The 17,593-nt window shown below is 36.2% G+C and overlaps 1 protein-coding gene across 1 annotated transcript; it reads right to left on the bottom strand.

Moving 5' to 3' along the window:
- Positions 1-2,889: 2,889 nt before the first annotated feature.
- On the bottom strand, positions 2,890-4,399 carry LOC150065902 (olfactory receptor 1J21-like). The gene is made up of 2 exons (XM_090329382.1): positions 3,496-4,399; positions 2,890-2,933 (listed from the first exon to the last, which is right to left on the bottom strand). Exons 1-2 carry the CDS (start codon positions 4,397-4,399, stop codon positions 2,890-2,892), a joined length of 948 nt encoding a protein of 315 aa, XP_090185508.1.
- Positions 4,400-17,593: the final 13,194 nt, after the last annotated feature.

Here is a 17,593-nt window from a genome sequence, read left to right on the forward strand (position 1 = left end):
GAGACAGAATTTGATAATCTGTCTACTAAAAATTAAAATCCCTTCTACATAAAATTTCATGCAATCTGAATGTATTTATATTTGAAGACAAGGGATGTATCTTATTTGATCCATCATTCATGGGGGGCTAATTATAATTTATATTAATATACAAATCTCCCCAATTGACTAAAATTATCTTTAAAATTCTTCCTTCAGTCTGCTATACTAAACCATCCTATTTATGCTGTTATTATCTGAGATGGGTTATATACACGGTTATCTTACTCATTACTATGTTAATAAATGGTATTATGCAATTACCACATGAAAATGATAATTAGCCATGTATGAAGCACAGATATTGTTTCTAATATTGTACTGTTTACATACATACTGTAATAAATAACATCATTTTTGTGCAATTTTATACATTAGCATAAATACCATAGGATAAATTGCTAGAAATTGAATCAGGAAATGTGTATTTATGGTTTTGATAGTTTATTAAATTACAAGAAGCTAAAATGATAGGAGAAATCAATATTATTTGTTCTTTATTCTTTAACAAACTTGTTCCATGAATAATCTAAAATAGTTTTTTAACTCTCTTAACTCTCTGGTTAAGTGATGGAGAGGTTGAAGCTTGCCATTTGAGGAACAGAAAATATCGAGATTGTGGTATTCATAGGAAGAAAAAAGAATGGAGAATTATCAAACAGCCAGAATATATGAAAATTGTTTCCAGGGCTGGGAGTTTGACCTAATGGTAGAGTACTTGCCTAGCATGCACAAAGACCCAGGTTTGATTCCTTGGAACCACATACATAAAAAAAGCCAGAAGTGATGCTGTGGCTCAAGTGGTAGAGAAATAGCCTTGAGAAAGCCCCAGGACAGTGCTCAGGCACTGAGTTCAAGCTCCAGGACTGGCAAAAAAATTGTTTCCTTAAATTAGAAAAGTTTAATTGTATTTCAGGACAACCATACTTTGAAGAAGAGCTTTTAAGAAAATACACTAAAAAAAAAGAAAATACACTAAATATTTTTAAATATGTGGTATATTATATAAATCAAATTACAATAAAAACATAAGTATCCACGTGAATCTGAATGGGAATTTATTAGAATAGTTTAAATACAAGTAATACTTGTTTATGCCTACATGATAGCCACAGTGTTGAATACAATTGCAGAGATTTGGTCTTAGGTTTAGAAGAAGCCAAACTACACCTACTTGATTAAAGACACTCTAAATGGAGAGGGGGACACAGAGATGCAGAGGTGGTACTCGCTAGGCACTGTGTTGAAAATGAACTATGTACTTGTGGGTGGGGTTGGAGGGAAAAACAGGGAGAGAGTAAAAAAGGGCTGACATTTTCTAAAAATAAATGTACTCTTAACTAATATAACTGTAACACCTCTGTGCATCACATTATCATAACAAAGAAAACATTGAATAAATAAAAGATGCTCACAGGGATTTTTCCCCCCCCTCTCTCCAAAACTAGATAAAAGATATGTTTAAGGAAATTATTCAAATTGGAGAATTATCTGACCATACCAATTTATAATATGCATAGATATTCCAATATACATACAAGAGATCAGTAGCACACACACACACACACACATACACACACACACACACACACCCCAGCACATACCATCAGCACTGCTGAATGAAAATCTACTCCTGTTCTGCCCAAGGCCTTTAGATACAGGGCAGAGGTACCTTCAAACATACATCATGGCAAGCTCTTCCTTGTCTTTCCACCAGGCACAGAAGACAGGTAAGTCTCAAAAATGTTCCAATTCCCTTTGCAACAGGCCGAATTACTAAAACAGTATGAAACGATATAGATATGTTTGTTGGCATCCTCTGAGACGTAAGACAAAAATACATTTACAAGCCATAGAGAGGACTTGTCATGACCTTTATCCCCAGAGACAAACAGAATATAATTGCTTTGTTCCCTTTAATTCCCCCGGGTGGGACGAGAACTCCTGGATGAAGCAGGCATACGAGTGTTTACCTCGGAAGATCATAATCACAACAAAAAGATAGGTTCACAAAACCTTTTGCCTTCTCAGTTTACCTTGAAGAGACATGAGACAAAGTCCACCATAAACTAAGGTGAAGGTTGGCTGTGATAACTGGAATAATCTCATTATTTCAAAACATCAGATGCCTTCATTCTCAAAGAACAAGAGTGAGGGTGATTTTTATCTCATTACCAGCACTAAACCATATGGAAAAACTTATAGTTATTCTTTCTCTGCCCACAAATTAGGAATGGAGTTAATTAATTCAATTCCAGCAAAATTCCAACACAGTCAAAAACATGACAAGGGTTATTAAGGTTCAAGAAGTAATATACTCATTTCTGACAAATGTAACTGTAACCCCTCATACATTATCCTGACAATAAAAGAAATCCCAACACAATTTTTCATCATTCAATAAAGGTTTACCAGTAAACTCCTTAGGAAACTTATCCCACATCTATTCTGTGGGTCTTCAGCTCCACTTTATCTATCTGAATAATACTTGATTGTATACAATCAGCAAATTTTCCTTAGACATCCATTGTTAGGCAGGCACCAAGACTGATTTCCAATTTCTCTACGTTGACTTATGTTTTCTTTGGCTATACCCACAGGTTAGTATAAAAGACAATGTGGACTGCTACCTTTAAAATTAAAAAACATATCAGCTGGGCGCTGTGGCTCATGCCTGTAATCCTAGTTACTTCGATACGTAAGGCCATATAGTGTAACGCTAAATGAAAGGACGTCCAGGATATAGAAACAAAAGCCATATAATGAGTGATTGTTGTTCTGAATGTAGTATGTAAAGTTATTTCTTTTCTCATTGTTTCCCTTATGTTTTAGCTCATGTTGTTACTGTATCTAGTATATTGTATACAAATTAATCTGTTTAATCAAAATAGGGAAAGGAAGGGGACAAATAAGATGATTGGAAGAGGGTGGGGGAGAAAGAGTCGGAGAAAAACATGGGAATGGATATCAGTGTTCAAGAAGTAATTTGCTTACTATCTGATGACTGGAACTGTAATCCCTCTATATATCACCCTGACAATAAAATACAATAGAATATAAAAAGTACACCTACTTCCAAGTGTACAACAAATTTAATACAAAACAAAACAGAGAAAATTCCAAAAGAAATATTTCTGTAATGATGACAAAAGTTTTAAGAAAGCTGTGAGAGGTTGTATTTATACCCTGTTCACAGAGATTAAACTTGGGGTCCCTATGGCAATGAGTATCATGTGAAAAGAATAATATGCAAACTGGAAAAACATCGACGCTCTAAAGCCAAACAGATAACTGGGTAGATTTTGTGTTAGTGCATCAAGGGGAAATGAATGCAAGAAAATGATGCTACATTAAGACTTCCTAAAATCAGCAACTTAGCCAGAGAAATATGGGTACACAATTTAGGGAAAGATGGGGCCCATCACTAATGCTTTACAAGTGTTCTGAATACAGTTCCCAGAGCCCCTTTCATATCCTTATTTCTCAGACTGTAGATAAAAGGATTTAACATGGGTGTCACTAATGTGTACATCACAGCCACAATGACATCCTTCTCATTAGTGTCATTGGATGAGGGGAAAAAGTAGAGCCCAATAATGGCTCCATAATACAAAGAAACCACAGAGAGGTGAGAGCCACATGTGGACAGGGCTTTGCAGATTCCCTTCATGGAGGGAGCTCTCAAGATGGTGGCCCCAATGTGGCCATAGGAGACCAGAATGCATAGGAATGGCACAGTAATGACCACCACTCCTACAGTGAGGATAACCAGCTGGTTGACTGTGGTGTCTGAGCTGGACAGCTTAAGTAAAGCAGAGAGGTCACAGAAGAAATGAGGCAGAGTGTTGTCCCCATAGAAAGAGAGCCGGGCTAGGAGGAGGGTGTGCACAAGGGCACTGGAAACAGATAAGACCCAGGACACAATCACCAGCAGGAAACACAGCCTCTGACTCATGATGGTGGTGTAGTGCAGGGGGTGGCAGATGGCCACATATCTGTCATAGGCCATCGAGGTGAGCAGGAAGCTGTCCAGATCCCCCAACAATAAGAAAAAATACACCTGAGAAATGCAGCCAGCATACGGGATGGATTGGCTCTGGGTCAGCATGTTCATGAGCAGCTTTGGTGCTGTGACGGAGGAGAAGGAGATGTCGGTGAAGGCCAGGTGGCTGAGGAAGAAGTACATGGGGGTGTGGAGGCGGGAGTCCAGCCTGATGAGCAGAATGATGAGCAGGTTCCCCAGCACGGTGGTCAGGTACATGGCCAGGAAGAGGGCACAGTACAGGCCTTGCTCCTTGGGCCTGATGGGGAGACCCAGGAGGATGAACTCAGACACACTGCTGTGATTATCTCTCCTCATGGCTTTCTTCCTCTTCGTGACTGCAAATAAAAAAGAAATGTGAAAGACAAATGAATCTCTTATTATTGTAAGGTGACTCAGTCACACAAAACAGAGAAGCCACCACTTAAAAGGCCAAATTGTGAGTCTTTATTGGAGAGCCATAAGACGACTGGTAGACTCTTCTCTCAAAGACCAGCAGCCTACATAGGCCAAAACCACACAAGCTGTGGCCAAACCCAGTATTTGCATTAACGAAGCAAACCAAATGAGGACATTTCAACCTACTAGGAAAGCAAACCATCTAGGGAAACAATCAAGGGCCAATTATCTAGGGGAAGACTTCGTCTCCTTACGTCCTGACGAGATGAACACTGGGTTTTCTCTGTGTGTGTGTGTGTGTGTGTGTGTGTGTGTGTGTGTGTGTGTGTTACTGGGGCTTAAACTCAAGGCCTTTCAGTCTTCCTAGGCATTGTCACTCATGGCTAGGACTCCACAATTTGAAATACACTTCCAGTCTTGGCTTATTGCTGGTTAATTGAGAGTAATGGTTACTATGAGTCAAATTTCAAAATTCAGATCCCAACCTTTTTTTTTAAGTATTTATTAACATTGATTTTTACATCATATTTCAAATGACGTATTTAACAAACAAGTATTCAAGAACGGAATCTCTATATATAATCACTGGCACTTAAATTTTTGAACATAGTTAAAATTAGGCTGAGGGTTTGTATGTCATAGATATGTATTAATCTATGTAATAAAACATTATGTCTATAAAGTCATAAATTTTTATGTCTATGCAGTTGTGTTTATATTTCCAATACCATGCCTATACCATTGGGTATGCAAATATTGAATCCTTGCGGATCCCTGACTTTTAAAATGCTAGGATTAAAGGTGTGTGCCACTAGCACCCTCTAAACACATTATTTTAAACTAGTCAGTCTGTTCATTTTACTCATTAAATCTCAAACATTTTACCACTAATGGCTATGTGTATTCTGATTAAAGGTCATATTTGTCCACTTAGAATTTAATGCAACATCCTTTGGAGAAACTACAAGAGATTAAAATGATCATCAAATCAGGATTATACAGAAGTATTTGTGGTAGAAATCTGATAGTTAGGTTTGTGTCAAAAGGGTTACCATTATTTGTATTTATCAATTGCCCTCCATTCCCATGCCTTTGAAATACATGTTCTCTAGTATTTCTTCCCCAAGGATTGATAATCAAGTGGCTTGCTGTGGAGCTTCAGCCTGTTATGAGCTGAAGACATTGTGGGAAACAACTATGATGGTCAAGACAAAGGAATTAAGGCCATGAATCTAATCCAAAAGCATAAAATATCAAGTGATAGAATGTGGATTACATTGATCAATTATTTTGAGAAATAGAATATAGATAAAACACCTATTTCTCTTTCAAATTATTCTAGTGCATATTCTTTCTGTATCTGACTTTGTTACCAGGTATATTACATCTCAGTTTATTTGTTTATTTGAAATAGGAAAAGGAAGGGAGAAAACATGATTAGGAGGGGTGGGGTTGGGAAATGGGGACATAAACAGTAGAAGGGGATCAATGTGAGATAAGTAATTCATCTACTACCTGACAAATGTAACTGTAACCCATCTAGACATTAACCTGACAATAAAAAAAAAACAATAATAAATGTTACCCCTTGAGAGTTAAGGAAGTCGCAATTTAAATATATCAAACAAATAGATACAATATCTATTCCTCAATAGTTTGGGCTTATTAAACTAATTACGGGTTAATTCAATTATAGGAATATCTAAATGAGCTCCCTTTCTGCAATTAATTTGCTCAAATATTATTTTCAAATATTATCACAAAAAAGAAGTCAGTATTTGCATTTTCTTGGCCAATCCTAAATCTGTGAAGGAAGTTCTTTATATCTTCCTGACATAAAGAATATCTTCTGCTTTTCTATTGCGCTTAACCTGGTTTTTATTTTTATTTTTTATTTTATTTTAGTTTATTTATTTGTGTGTATGTGTGTGGGGGTTATGGGGCTTGAACTTTGGGCCTGTGCGCTGTCCCTAAACTCTTCAGCTCAAGGCTACTGCCTAAACCAGAGCACCACTTCCCATTTCCTAGTGATTAATTGGAGATAAGAGTCTCACTTTCTTTAATGCCCAGGCTGGCTTTGAACAGTGATCCTCAGATATCTCCTTTCTGAGTAGCTAGGATTAGATGCATAAGCCATCTATCCTGGTTTTTATGCCAGTGATTATTTGCAGATATTTTCTGATTAGATATTTAAGATTTGTCAATATTGTCATTTCTTTTTTTTTTCCCACAGAAAGGTAGTTGGTCTTGTATCCATGTGAACAACTTAGTCATAGAGAAAGAGAAAAGAAGAATTTGTTCACTAAACGTTCGAGTCTGTAAACTATACAGAATTCAAACAAGCTGAATGTTTTTGTCTTTGAGATCTACAAAGTATTTCAAGTTAACTAAATCCACTAGCACAATGATGTTCATTGCAGCACTATTTACCATAGCAAAGAAATGGAACCAACCCAGATGCCCCTCAATAGATGATTGGATCAACAAGATGTGGTATTTATACACAATGGAATTCTATGCTGCTGTCAGAAAAAATGACATCGCCCCATTTGTAAGGAAATAGAAAGACTTAGAAAAAATCATATTAAGCTAGACTCAAAGGAACATAGGCTCAATGGTTTGCCTCATTTGTCATAACCAGCAGAAACCTTGGTCTCTCCTAGCAGAGATTTACAATAGAGCAAAACCTAGATACCCAAGGCCATATAGTATGACGCTAAATGAAAGGACCTCCATGATATAGAAACAAAAGCCATATAATGAGTGATTGTTGTCCTTAATGTACAATGTTAATTCTCATCTCTTTTGCTGTCCCTTGGTTATCTCATATTGTTACAGTATTTCACCTTGTTATCTGATATATTGAATATATTCTTATTTGGTTATTTGAAATAGGAGAGGGAAGGGGGGAAAACAAGATGAGGGATGGATTTGGGGGGAGTGAAATGGGGACCATGTCATGAGAAAGGGTATCAATGTTTGTGAAGTAATGCATCTTCTATCTGGTGAATGTAATGTAGCCCTTCTAATACTTAAAATAAAAATATATTTAGAAAAACTCATTTGGGCAATTACCTGAAGTTTACTTTTACTATAACCATTTTCTCATTTTTAAGAAAATCACCATACAAGTTTCTTTATTCAGAAGTCTTAGAGCATAATGGAGGAGGTAAACTTGTTGAAACTATACCATATTCATGTGGGGAATCATCACAACAATCTCTTCAGTACATATGCATTATGACACATCTACTTTAGCATATATTTATTTTATTACAGATACATTATAATTATATATTTATACTTATGTATATAATTTTGAAACTACAAAAATTTTCATGTTTTATCCCAATATATTCTTTTAATTAGACATTGTTACCTAAAATTAATCATTCAATTATGCTATCCATGGCCATGTTCATAATAAACCATTCATCATATTTAAAATGCAAATGCAAATTATCTCCTGAAAATGGCATTTTGTTTTTATTATTTTCTAATTTTTACTAATACTAAAATTAGAGATTTTCCACAACCAATTTGCCCATCAACATGGAAAGGTAGAACTAATGATTAGAAATGGTATTGGAGGTGATTTATAGCATGATTTTGATAAATGGTTAAAGTATAAATGCTAACCTGATGAGGAATCCTAAACATATATGTTCTTTAAAAAACAAACGAACAAACAAACTTAGGGCTGGGAATGTGGCATAGTGGTAGAGTGCTTGCTTAGAATGCATGAGGTCCTGGGTTTGATTCCCTAGTACCACATAAACAAAAATAATCTAAAATATCCTAAATATACAAACTATCATTTATAAAATATACAGATGGGTACTCCATGGAAGAACCATTGGAAAAGATAGGGCTAGGACATTTGAAGAACTGAGAATATTTGAAATCATGTTCAGCCTCAGAAAGATCTTGTCTTGGAAAATTATTGTGAAGCCAAAATATGTTAGACCGTTTCTGCTTGCTTGGAAGTTCCAAGTATCAGAGCAAGAGCGTACTCAAAGAAAATATTCAACCAAACAAATGATTAAGTTTCTCTTTTATTATCTCTAAGTGGTGGTACAAAGGAGTAGCCATTTATCAAAGTAGTTTATGAACACAATGTATCTTGATCAATGTCATCCATTTCATCATTCTCACCCTTCCCTCTCTACAACCTCTTCCTTCACTCTTCTTAATTTTGTTGAATATCTGTTGAATTCCTGACTGCATTATCCCTCTCTTCTCTTTGTCTGTCCATTACCCATTGACTTGACCCCAGTCCTTTCAAAGACCCACTTTCTGCTGTTTTATTTTGCTGAACTTTGACTTTGCCTTTCTGAAAGATCACACTATTTGAGTTCTCACTTTAATGTACCATATGTCAGTTAATACATTTGTATACACCTGCATACCACCCAATACATTTACTTTTCAGTTTATAAGCTGGATGTAGCTTCCATGGATAAGGGAAATCATGAGTCCTTTGTGTCTCTGGGTCTGACTGACTACATTTCACATAATTTTTTCAGATCTCTTCGTTTTCTAACAAATGGCTAAGAATATCTTTACAATACATCTACACACACAATAGAAATTTTGCTAATTCATTAGAAAGAATGACATTGTACTATTTGTAAAGAAATGGAAAATTCTTAAATAGCTTGTTATCTACTATAACAGATCAGGGACAATGTAATCTGAATATATAGCTATAAAAAATAGATGAGATATACAAAACACATGTGGGTTGTACCAGTAGTAAAGAATAAAATTTTAAATGTTTAGAGCAAATTCAGATGAAAATCATCAAAACAAAGGGAGATGTTTTCCCAATAAGCATCTCATTAAGCAGATATAAAATCACTTTGAGATAAAGTAGTTTATTCTATGCATAGGTTTGCTTGTGCTCTATCTCAACAATTGGAAAGATACACGATGGGGTTTCACTATGGTGATTCCCCAAGCACACATTTGTATACTTCATTGTATTCCAATGCTCCTAAATGAAGACATTAAGGTAAATTTCATAAAAGATGAAAAAATTGGTATGGTAACAGCAAGCTTAATTCTCCAACTGAGTCTTGAGTGCCAAGCTGGAAACATCTCCTCAGACCTCAAATTGCCCCTCATGGAGTTGACTGAATCAGGCAGATAACTGTGCAAAGCAGGAAGGTAGAGTGAAGGAATAAATAATACTTCACACACACACACACACACACAAACACGAGCACATAATGTGGCACGACTGAATGTAAGTTTTATCTCTGCTCTCACCTGGTCTCTGAGATGAGAAGCACAGATCATAGCAGATCCAAGGATGCTTCTTTGTCACTGGAACATTACATAGAACGCTTCTTCCCTTTATCTAGAGGAGGTATGAGATAAGGTGAAATTGATGGAATCTCTAGGAAACTCTGTATTGCACTGAGACAGGCAGAAGAGTTGTCTGTTAACAAATAAGAGAAAGATCAATACAGTTTTGCCATAGTTCCAAAGGAATCAGTGTCAATCTAATTTAAAAAAACCACACAACACTAAAAGAGCCCTGCGGGGAGGGGCAATCAACTCATCTCTTGCTCTAAATTAGAGAAAACAAGATAAAGCACGTTATTGCCTTTGGCTCCCTTGAGGGAAGAACTGCTTGTGCATATGAGAATTCATCCAATGGAGAAATAATGGAAATAATCACAAAAGATTCACTGGGAGGTGATGGATCAAAAAAATTCTGCTTTCTTGGTTTACATTTGAGAAAATGTAACTCAGAGACAAGAAGGCATGAACTCCATGGTATTTCAAGAACACTAGAAATATTCTGATTCCTTCCTTCTCTAACCAAGAAAAGAAGCAACCTTTTATTACACTATCACAAGTGGAAAGTGGAATTTGAAAGATAATGCCTAAAACCATCATTCTTCTGCCCAAAAGGAATGAGTTTGTCATTCCACTGATACGTTTCTCATAATAGTATAAAACAAAATGATGAGTGAAAGAACAAAGGATGAATCAGTGTAACAGCAATAGTCACAAGACTATATGTTGGAAATGTACTCTACAACTTGGGAGGGGTAGGGGGATGGAAAGTTTGAGAAAAACATGGGAAGGAATAACAACATTCAAGGAGTAATAGACCCATTACCTTACAAGTGTAATGAAACCCCCCTCTCTATACATCACTATGACAATAAATAAATCAATAAGTGCTCATTCAATATTTCTCTTTACTCCTTCCAAAATTAATCCCACATCTTTCCATACCTCTCCAGAAACACCTGAAGATGAATATGATAAGTTTGTTATTTAAGCAGATGGGTAATATTTTTTTAAAAAACTATCCAAGGGTTTTGTTCATGTTCAAAACAAAGCTTTACTTGTTTATTTCAAGGAGGAAATCCTGAGGATATTTGGAAATCAAGGATATTTTCTGATTTTCTGTAGGACATAATTATCATTTGTACCTTTGATAATAATGTGAAAAGGATCATTCCTATGTCCTGGGAATCTAGGGTAATAATATTTTTCAAATAGAGACTATATCATTGGAAATTCCCTCCGTTCATGTATGTATGAAGATTTAAAAGGCGAATGAATGCATGATTTCTGCCCAGTTAACCCTTGGGAGGATTTCTTTGAATTAATAAATGACAATACTACTTCTTCAGGTGTCTGATACTATTGTCTTAGAAAGCTTTCCCATAAGACTTTCATCCTAGGGGTTGGGGTTGGGGGATGGCAAATGGGGACCAAGACATGTGAAAGGGTATCAATGTATGGGAATTAATGCACCATCTATCTGGCAAATATCATGCAACCCTTCTATTAATTACAATAAAAATATATGAAAAAAACACATTCATCTTTATCCTATTCCACACCAAGTTCTTTCACTGTCTCTAATCCTTTCAAAATCTTTCTAGATTAGATTTATTTATTTATTTGTTTGTTTGTTTGTTTTTGCAGGTCCTGGGCTTGAGGTCAGGGCCTGAGCATTGTCCTGGGCTTTCTCAAGGCTAGAGCTCTACCATTTGAGCCTCAACACCACCTTCTACTTTTTTCTATGTATGTGGTACTGAGGAATCGAACCCGGGTCTTCGTGAAAGCTAGGCAAGCACTCTATCACTAGGCCAAACTCCCAGCCCTCTAGTTTAGTTTTAATTTGAAAAATAACATACTTACATCTGAAGACACAAGAAATGAGATTTTAAGCAAGTTGACTTAACAAGAGTTTCAAAGATAGGAACCTTGTAACCACAAGAACCATAAGAAAAGATGGCCAAACTCCAAAACAGCTAGAGAAACAAAATTTAAAACCTCAGTAAAGTTCCACTATATTCAAAGTCATTGAAAGAATTACATCCAAGGATATTCTTTGTGGAAAATGAATGAATGTTGTATGAGACCGGAGAGTCTTAGTCATAGCAGAGAATTATTGTAACATTGTACACTTGGAAATTTTCACTGCCATGGACCATTGAAATCCAGTGTCAGATTTATATCTAAAGAATGTCTTGCATGTTTCAAGATATACATATGTGTGTGTGTGAACATTTACAGCAAAAAGCCTCAAGTTAAAGCCCTATGACCTATACAACCATTACCACCACCACCACCACCACCACCACCACCACAACAACAACCAATGGCGTAAAACTATCCCATAGATCAATTAAAGAATAGGACTGATGGAAGAAAAACTAGACTCCAAAAATATAACAAAACACAAAGACAAGCATGTTTGTATGTGTATTTTAGCTGCAAAAAATCTCTTTCCTTTCTTAAAACAATTTTGGAAGATTTTGTTGTTCTATTTTCATACATGTGTATAATGTGTTTAGGCTATGTTCATCCTCCCCTCTTCCCCGCACCCTCAGGCCCTGTTCCTCCTCCCTTCTCCCTCACTGACATGCATCTTCAAAAAGAATTTATTTTACATTTCTGCCATTGTTTTTGTCCATTTACTTGTTTGTTTGTTGCAGGTTCTGGGGCTTGAGCTCAAAGACTCTTCAAATTACCAATGAATATCTACAAAGCAATAAATGAAAGAAATACACCCATACAGAAAAGCAGGATGAAGACATTATCCTTTGTTTATATATAAAGGAATTCCGCCATGATTGGACGCTGTTCTGATGGTCTCCTGGGGTCTCTTAGGGGTGCGATGGCTCTAACTATGTAGTAACTCAGGATCCCAGCTCAATGAATTCCAGGTTCAGTAAGTAATGTGCCTCCATTCAATATATGAGGAGATCCACAAGATGCTTTGACATCCTTACTAGGAAGCAACACATTCTCTTCCACTGGAGCAAAAATTACAGAAAATTTGGGCAAAAATGATTATATAGTACTTTTCCCATAGTATCTGGCCATAGATTCACCCACTGGCATTCTGCCTTGATATAATAAATTCATTATGTGACACAGTTTTGGTAGATTGTTATCAAATAAAGCCCAGAGTTGACATTAAGATTTACACCTTTTGTTGTATCATTGTGGTTTCTTCCCTTTTTTCCCTTAACATATGAAAATGCATAGTGGCATTTGCACACAATTCCAGCATGGCACACAATGTATATTCTGTTCTGATATTTCTTTTGTAACAAAAATAAAACTTGCTTTTGCTTCCACATTAATCTTTACTACACAAAACCCTTAGCAATCACTGATTGCTTTGTTCTCTGTTATTTTGAATTCATGTAGCATGTAATCATACCCATGTGCAATTATGAAATGAAAATATTGGGCAGATGGGAATGGTGGCTCATGCCTATAATCCTGGCTACTCAGGAGGTTGAGAGCTGAGGATCATGATTCAAAGCCACTCAAGGCACTAAAGTCCATCTGTGAGACTCTTATTTCCAGTTAACCACTAGAAAACCAGAAATGGTGCTGTGGCTCCAGATGTAGGGTGGTAGCCTTGAACTAAGGAGCTCAGGGACAGCACCCCTACCCAGAATTCAATACCCATTATCCACCAAAAAATATACATATATATGTATATATATGTATATATTATATTTGGCAGTGATAGGAAATTGGATCAATATAATTCAACAGTTCTGGGTATATGATATATAGAACCTGTGCCACGTTCACACTGGATACACAAGAATATTGGTAGCATCATTTTATACAACCATAGTGCTATACTTAGAAATGCACAGTACAAAAAATACTGAGAGGAAAATATGACCAGAAAAACTATAGGAAACAAATATGGATGTTCTCCTAGTACAATACAAACATAAAGAAATGATAATGGTAGGCAATAAAAACAAAATGTAGTGGAAGGGCCATGAGTGTGGTCTAGTGGTAGAGTGCTCGATTAGCAGTACAGTGCTCACCTAGCATCTTCAATTCCTGGGTTACACATACACAGAAAAGGCTGCAAGTTCTACTGTGGCTCAAGTGATAGAGCATTAGACTTGAGAAACCTCAAGGACAGTGCCCAGGCCCTGAGGCCTCAGGACTGGCAAAAAAACTGTAGCTGAATAAATACCACCTTTCTATTTTATTTTAGAAGTTTTTTCCACATTTTTATTGACATCAATTTGTTGCACAGGGGACTGTCATTTTTGAATTGTTAGAGAATAATATGGAAATACATTGCTTATGGATACCAAGATAAAACTCCTTGAAAGTATTGAGTAAGAGGAGCTAGTGAAGATGGAGGGTGGGGCTGTGGGAACCTGTAGATCATGGCTGCTTCTTCCTATGGTTCTGAGATCAAGGGTTGGGCTAAGCGATCAAACCAGTCCCTTTGTGGGGGAAACTTATTCTATTCCTATCTATTACATTCTAGTCTTAGCATGTGGTTTGGCTTAATCTTAACACAATTGTTGGAAGTAGGTATATAGCTTAATTTTTACAGATAAGAAAATTTAGATTCAGAGGAGGGAATTAATTCTCCTATGCTACTAGTAAGGAGGGACCAGAATTGAAAGCAAAGAACAATTTCATCTACTGATTTTGTTACAAATTAAACACTATTTTAAAATAAATGCACTATGTATATGTATATATTCAGGATCCCAAATTTTTTCAGTCACTCACCTTCTTTGGTGATACCTTATTAGGTTTTTTTTTTCCCTCTTATTGTTTTAGACTATATGTGCCAAATTTAGAACTGAAGAACCTATATGCTACAGAATGTAGAAAAACAACCAATCTGAGATACATGTACTATGTATCATTCTTCCTCACTTGCTGAATCATCATCACATCAAATATTTGGTATTGTTCAAGATGCATTGTATTTATAAACTGCTTTGTTAAATGACAACTCCCTGAATAACTATATGAAGAAACTAAACACATAAAAAAGTTTCTTTTATAAGAACAGACCATCTTTAAGGTTATGACCTTGCAGATAATAGAAATCATATGCCTAGCTACTATCCCCTCTTAAAGAGAACTAAAAATTGGATATTGAATAAGGAGTTTCAACCAACTGGAGGAATTCAATGAAAGGAGAGATGGAGAAAGTGGGCTAATTGATAGTACATTTGTTAGACTGGTAGTGGAAAATAGTTCTGGTGGATAAATAGATTACTTCTGGTGTTTTATTGCATAGAATGGTGCCTCTTGATACAGATAATATATGATATATACTGCAAAATCTGAGATTTTTTAAAAAATGTTTTACCCATAAAGAAAGGGCACATAGCCAGGCAGAGTGACACCACCATTAGTCCCAGCACTCAGGAAGACATGAAAAAGGATCATGAGTTTGAGTTCCAGCTCAGCCTAAGCTGAGTAAGGCATTGTCTAAAAAGAGAGAGAGAGAGACTTTAAAAAAGCAGATAACAGGGTCAAGAGTTTGGCCTAGCAGTGGGGTGCTTGCCTAGCATTCACAAAGACCAGGATTTGATTCCTTGGTACCACATACATAGAAAACAGCTGGAAATGGTGCTATGGCTCAATTTTACGTACAAGATCTGTCAATAAAAATTATCTTTGTAAATGTCTTTCTATCATAAGTAGATAATAGCTTCTCCATTTTGTAGTTCCTAGTTTTGATTATGAACCAATAATTCTTTATTATTATTATTATTTTCTTCAAGTAAGTGAGAAAGAGTTTCAATTTATGCCAAGGACTTTTTTTCTGGCTATACATTTAACATTTCTTGCACTCTGTAAATACTAATTAATCCTCTTCTTTCTCCATTAAGTTAGTTAGTCTTAGATAATAAGTCCATAAGTATGATAAAGACATAACAGGGAAAGACATCATAATGATTTTGTACTAAGATAAAGTCTAAAGACATATTAAACATGAATCTGAACTTGGTTTTTAAAAGCAGGCAAGGAACACTGACCTATACATCATTTGGAGATAAACTAAAATTTATATTAACATTCCAACTTGATTTGATCATCTTTAAAGGGCAGGTATTTTCCAGCTCAATTTACTAAAAATCCTATTGAACTATGTTATTTGAGATGGATTATATATTTACTTATCTTACGTGTAACTATGTTACCAGCTCATGTATATATGATGAATTTTAAAAAGAAGTTGTAGCATGTATGTTCATGATTTTGGCATATTGTCAAGTTACAGGACTGTCAAGTAATAAAGTTAATTCTCATGTGCTGTTTAAAAATAAAGCTTAATATAAGAACATGCCTCACAAAAATTATAACAATGTACACAGAAGTTAAAAGTTCTGCTGAGCATGGTAACTTACTCCTGTAATCTTAGCTACGCAGGAGGCTGAGATCTGTGGATCTCGGTTCAAAACCAGCCCGGGCACTAAGGAACCTGAGACTCATGTCTAATTAATCACTAGAAAACCAGAAGTGGGGCTGTGGCTCAGGGGTAGGGTGGTAGCCTTGAGCTGAAGAACTCAGGGACAATGCCCAGGCCCAGGGGTGGGGTGATAGCCCCATGATCCACAAAGAAAAAAAAGAAAGAGAGAAAAGAAAAGAAAAAGAGAAAAAAAAGTGGTGATAGGACAAGTTTAAAGAATTTGAGGACCAAGCTCGGAGTTTGGCCTAATGGTAGAGTGTTTGCCTCGCAGGCAGAAGACTCAGGTTCAAATTCTCAGTACCACATACATAGAAAAGCCGAAAGTGGTACAGTGGCTCATGTGGCAGAATGCTAGCTTTGAGGAAAAAGTCCAAGGACAGTGCTCAGGCTCAGACTCTGAGTTCAAGCCCCAGGACTGAGGCGCACACACACACACACACACACACACACACACACACACACACACAGACACACACAAAAACAATTTGAGGACCAGAAAAGATTAAGACCATGATTGGCTTAGAAAAGATATTGATTAGGAAATCACTGAGGAAGCAGATTAGGTGATGTCTATTCTGCCATAACGGACTGTTTCATTCTGTTCTCAGAATAATAGTATATATACCTAAGAATGATTTAAGTAGAGGTAAAGTGTAGAGTAAAATATTTTAAAGAGCTTTGTGTCTACTGTGTAATGTTTAAATCATAAAAAAGCAAGTGTACAAGAAGGTATCTGAATTGGAACTTATTGCAGTAATTTAAAATAAGACCGGTTTCTATCTGTACTGTGGCAATAGAGATGAGTATTAGAGATTTCATATAAAACCTGAATATTTAAAGATAAATGGTAAAGATAAGCAAAAGATGACATCGCTTTACTCTTAAAAGTGGTTCAGAGAGATATAAATAATTATACATGGATTTTTTCCATGTATAGAATCATCTTAAAATTAAAATGGATACTCAAGATAAATTGTTATAGAAAAAAGACAGAGTTGTCTTCACACTATGATGTAGCTGACACTAGAGATAAGAATCACACACTGGGCCGGGAGTTTGGCCTAGTGGTAGAGTGCTTGCCTAGCATGCACGAAGACCTGGGTTCGATTCCTCGGTGCCACATACATAGCAAAAAGCCAGAAGTGGTGTTGTGGCTCAAGTGGTAGAGCCCTAGCCTTGAGAAAAAATCCAGGCACAGTGCTCAGGCCCTGAGCCCAAGCCCAGGACTGGCAAAAAAAAAAAAAAGAATCACACACTGGGCACACAACAGCCACATAGTCATACCACCAAATGAAAATTCTGCTCCTGTCCTGGCATGGCTCCTTACAACGAGTAGAGTTATCTTCTGCAATAAGGCATGGGCAGGATTT

Source organism: Megascapheus bottae, chromosome 3, assembly GCF_031878675.1.
Source record: "Megascapheus bottae isolate mThoBot1 chromosome 3, mThoBot2.hap1, whole genome shotgun sequence".
Lineage (NCBI taxonomy): Eukaryota > Metazoa > Chordata > Mammalia > Rodentia > Geomyidae > Megascapheus > Megascapheus bottae.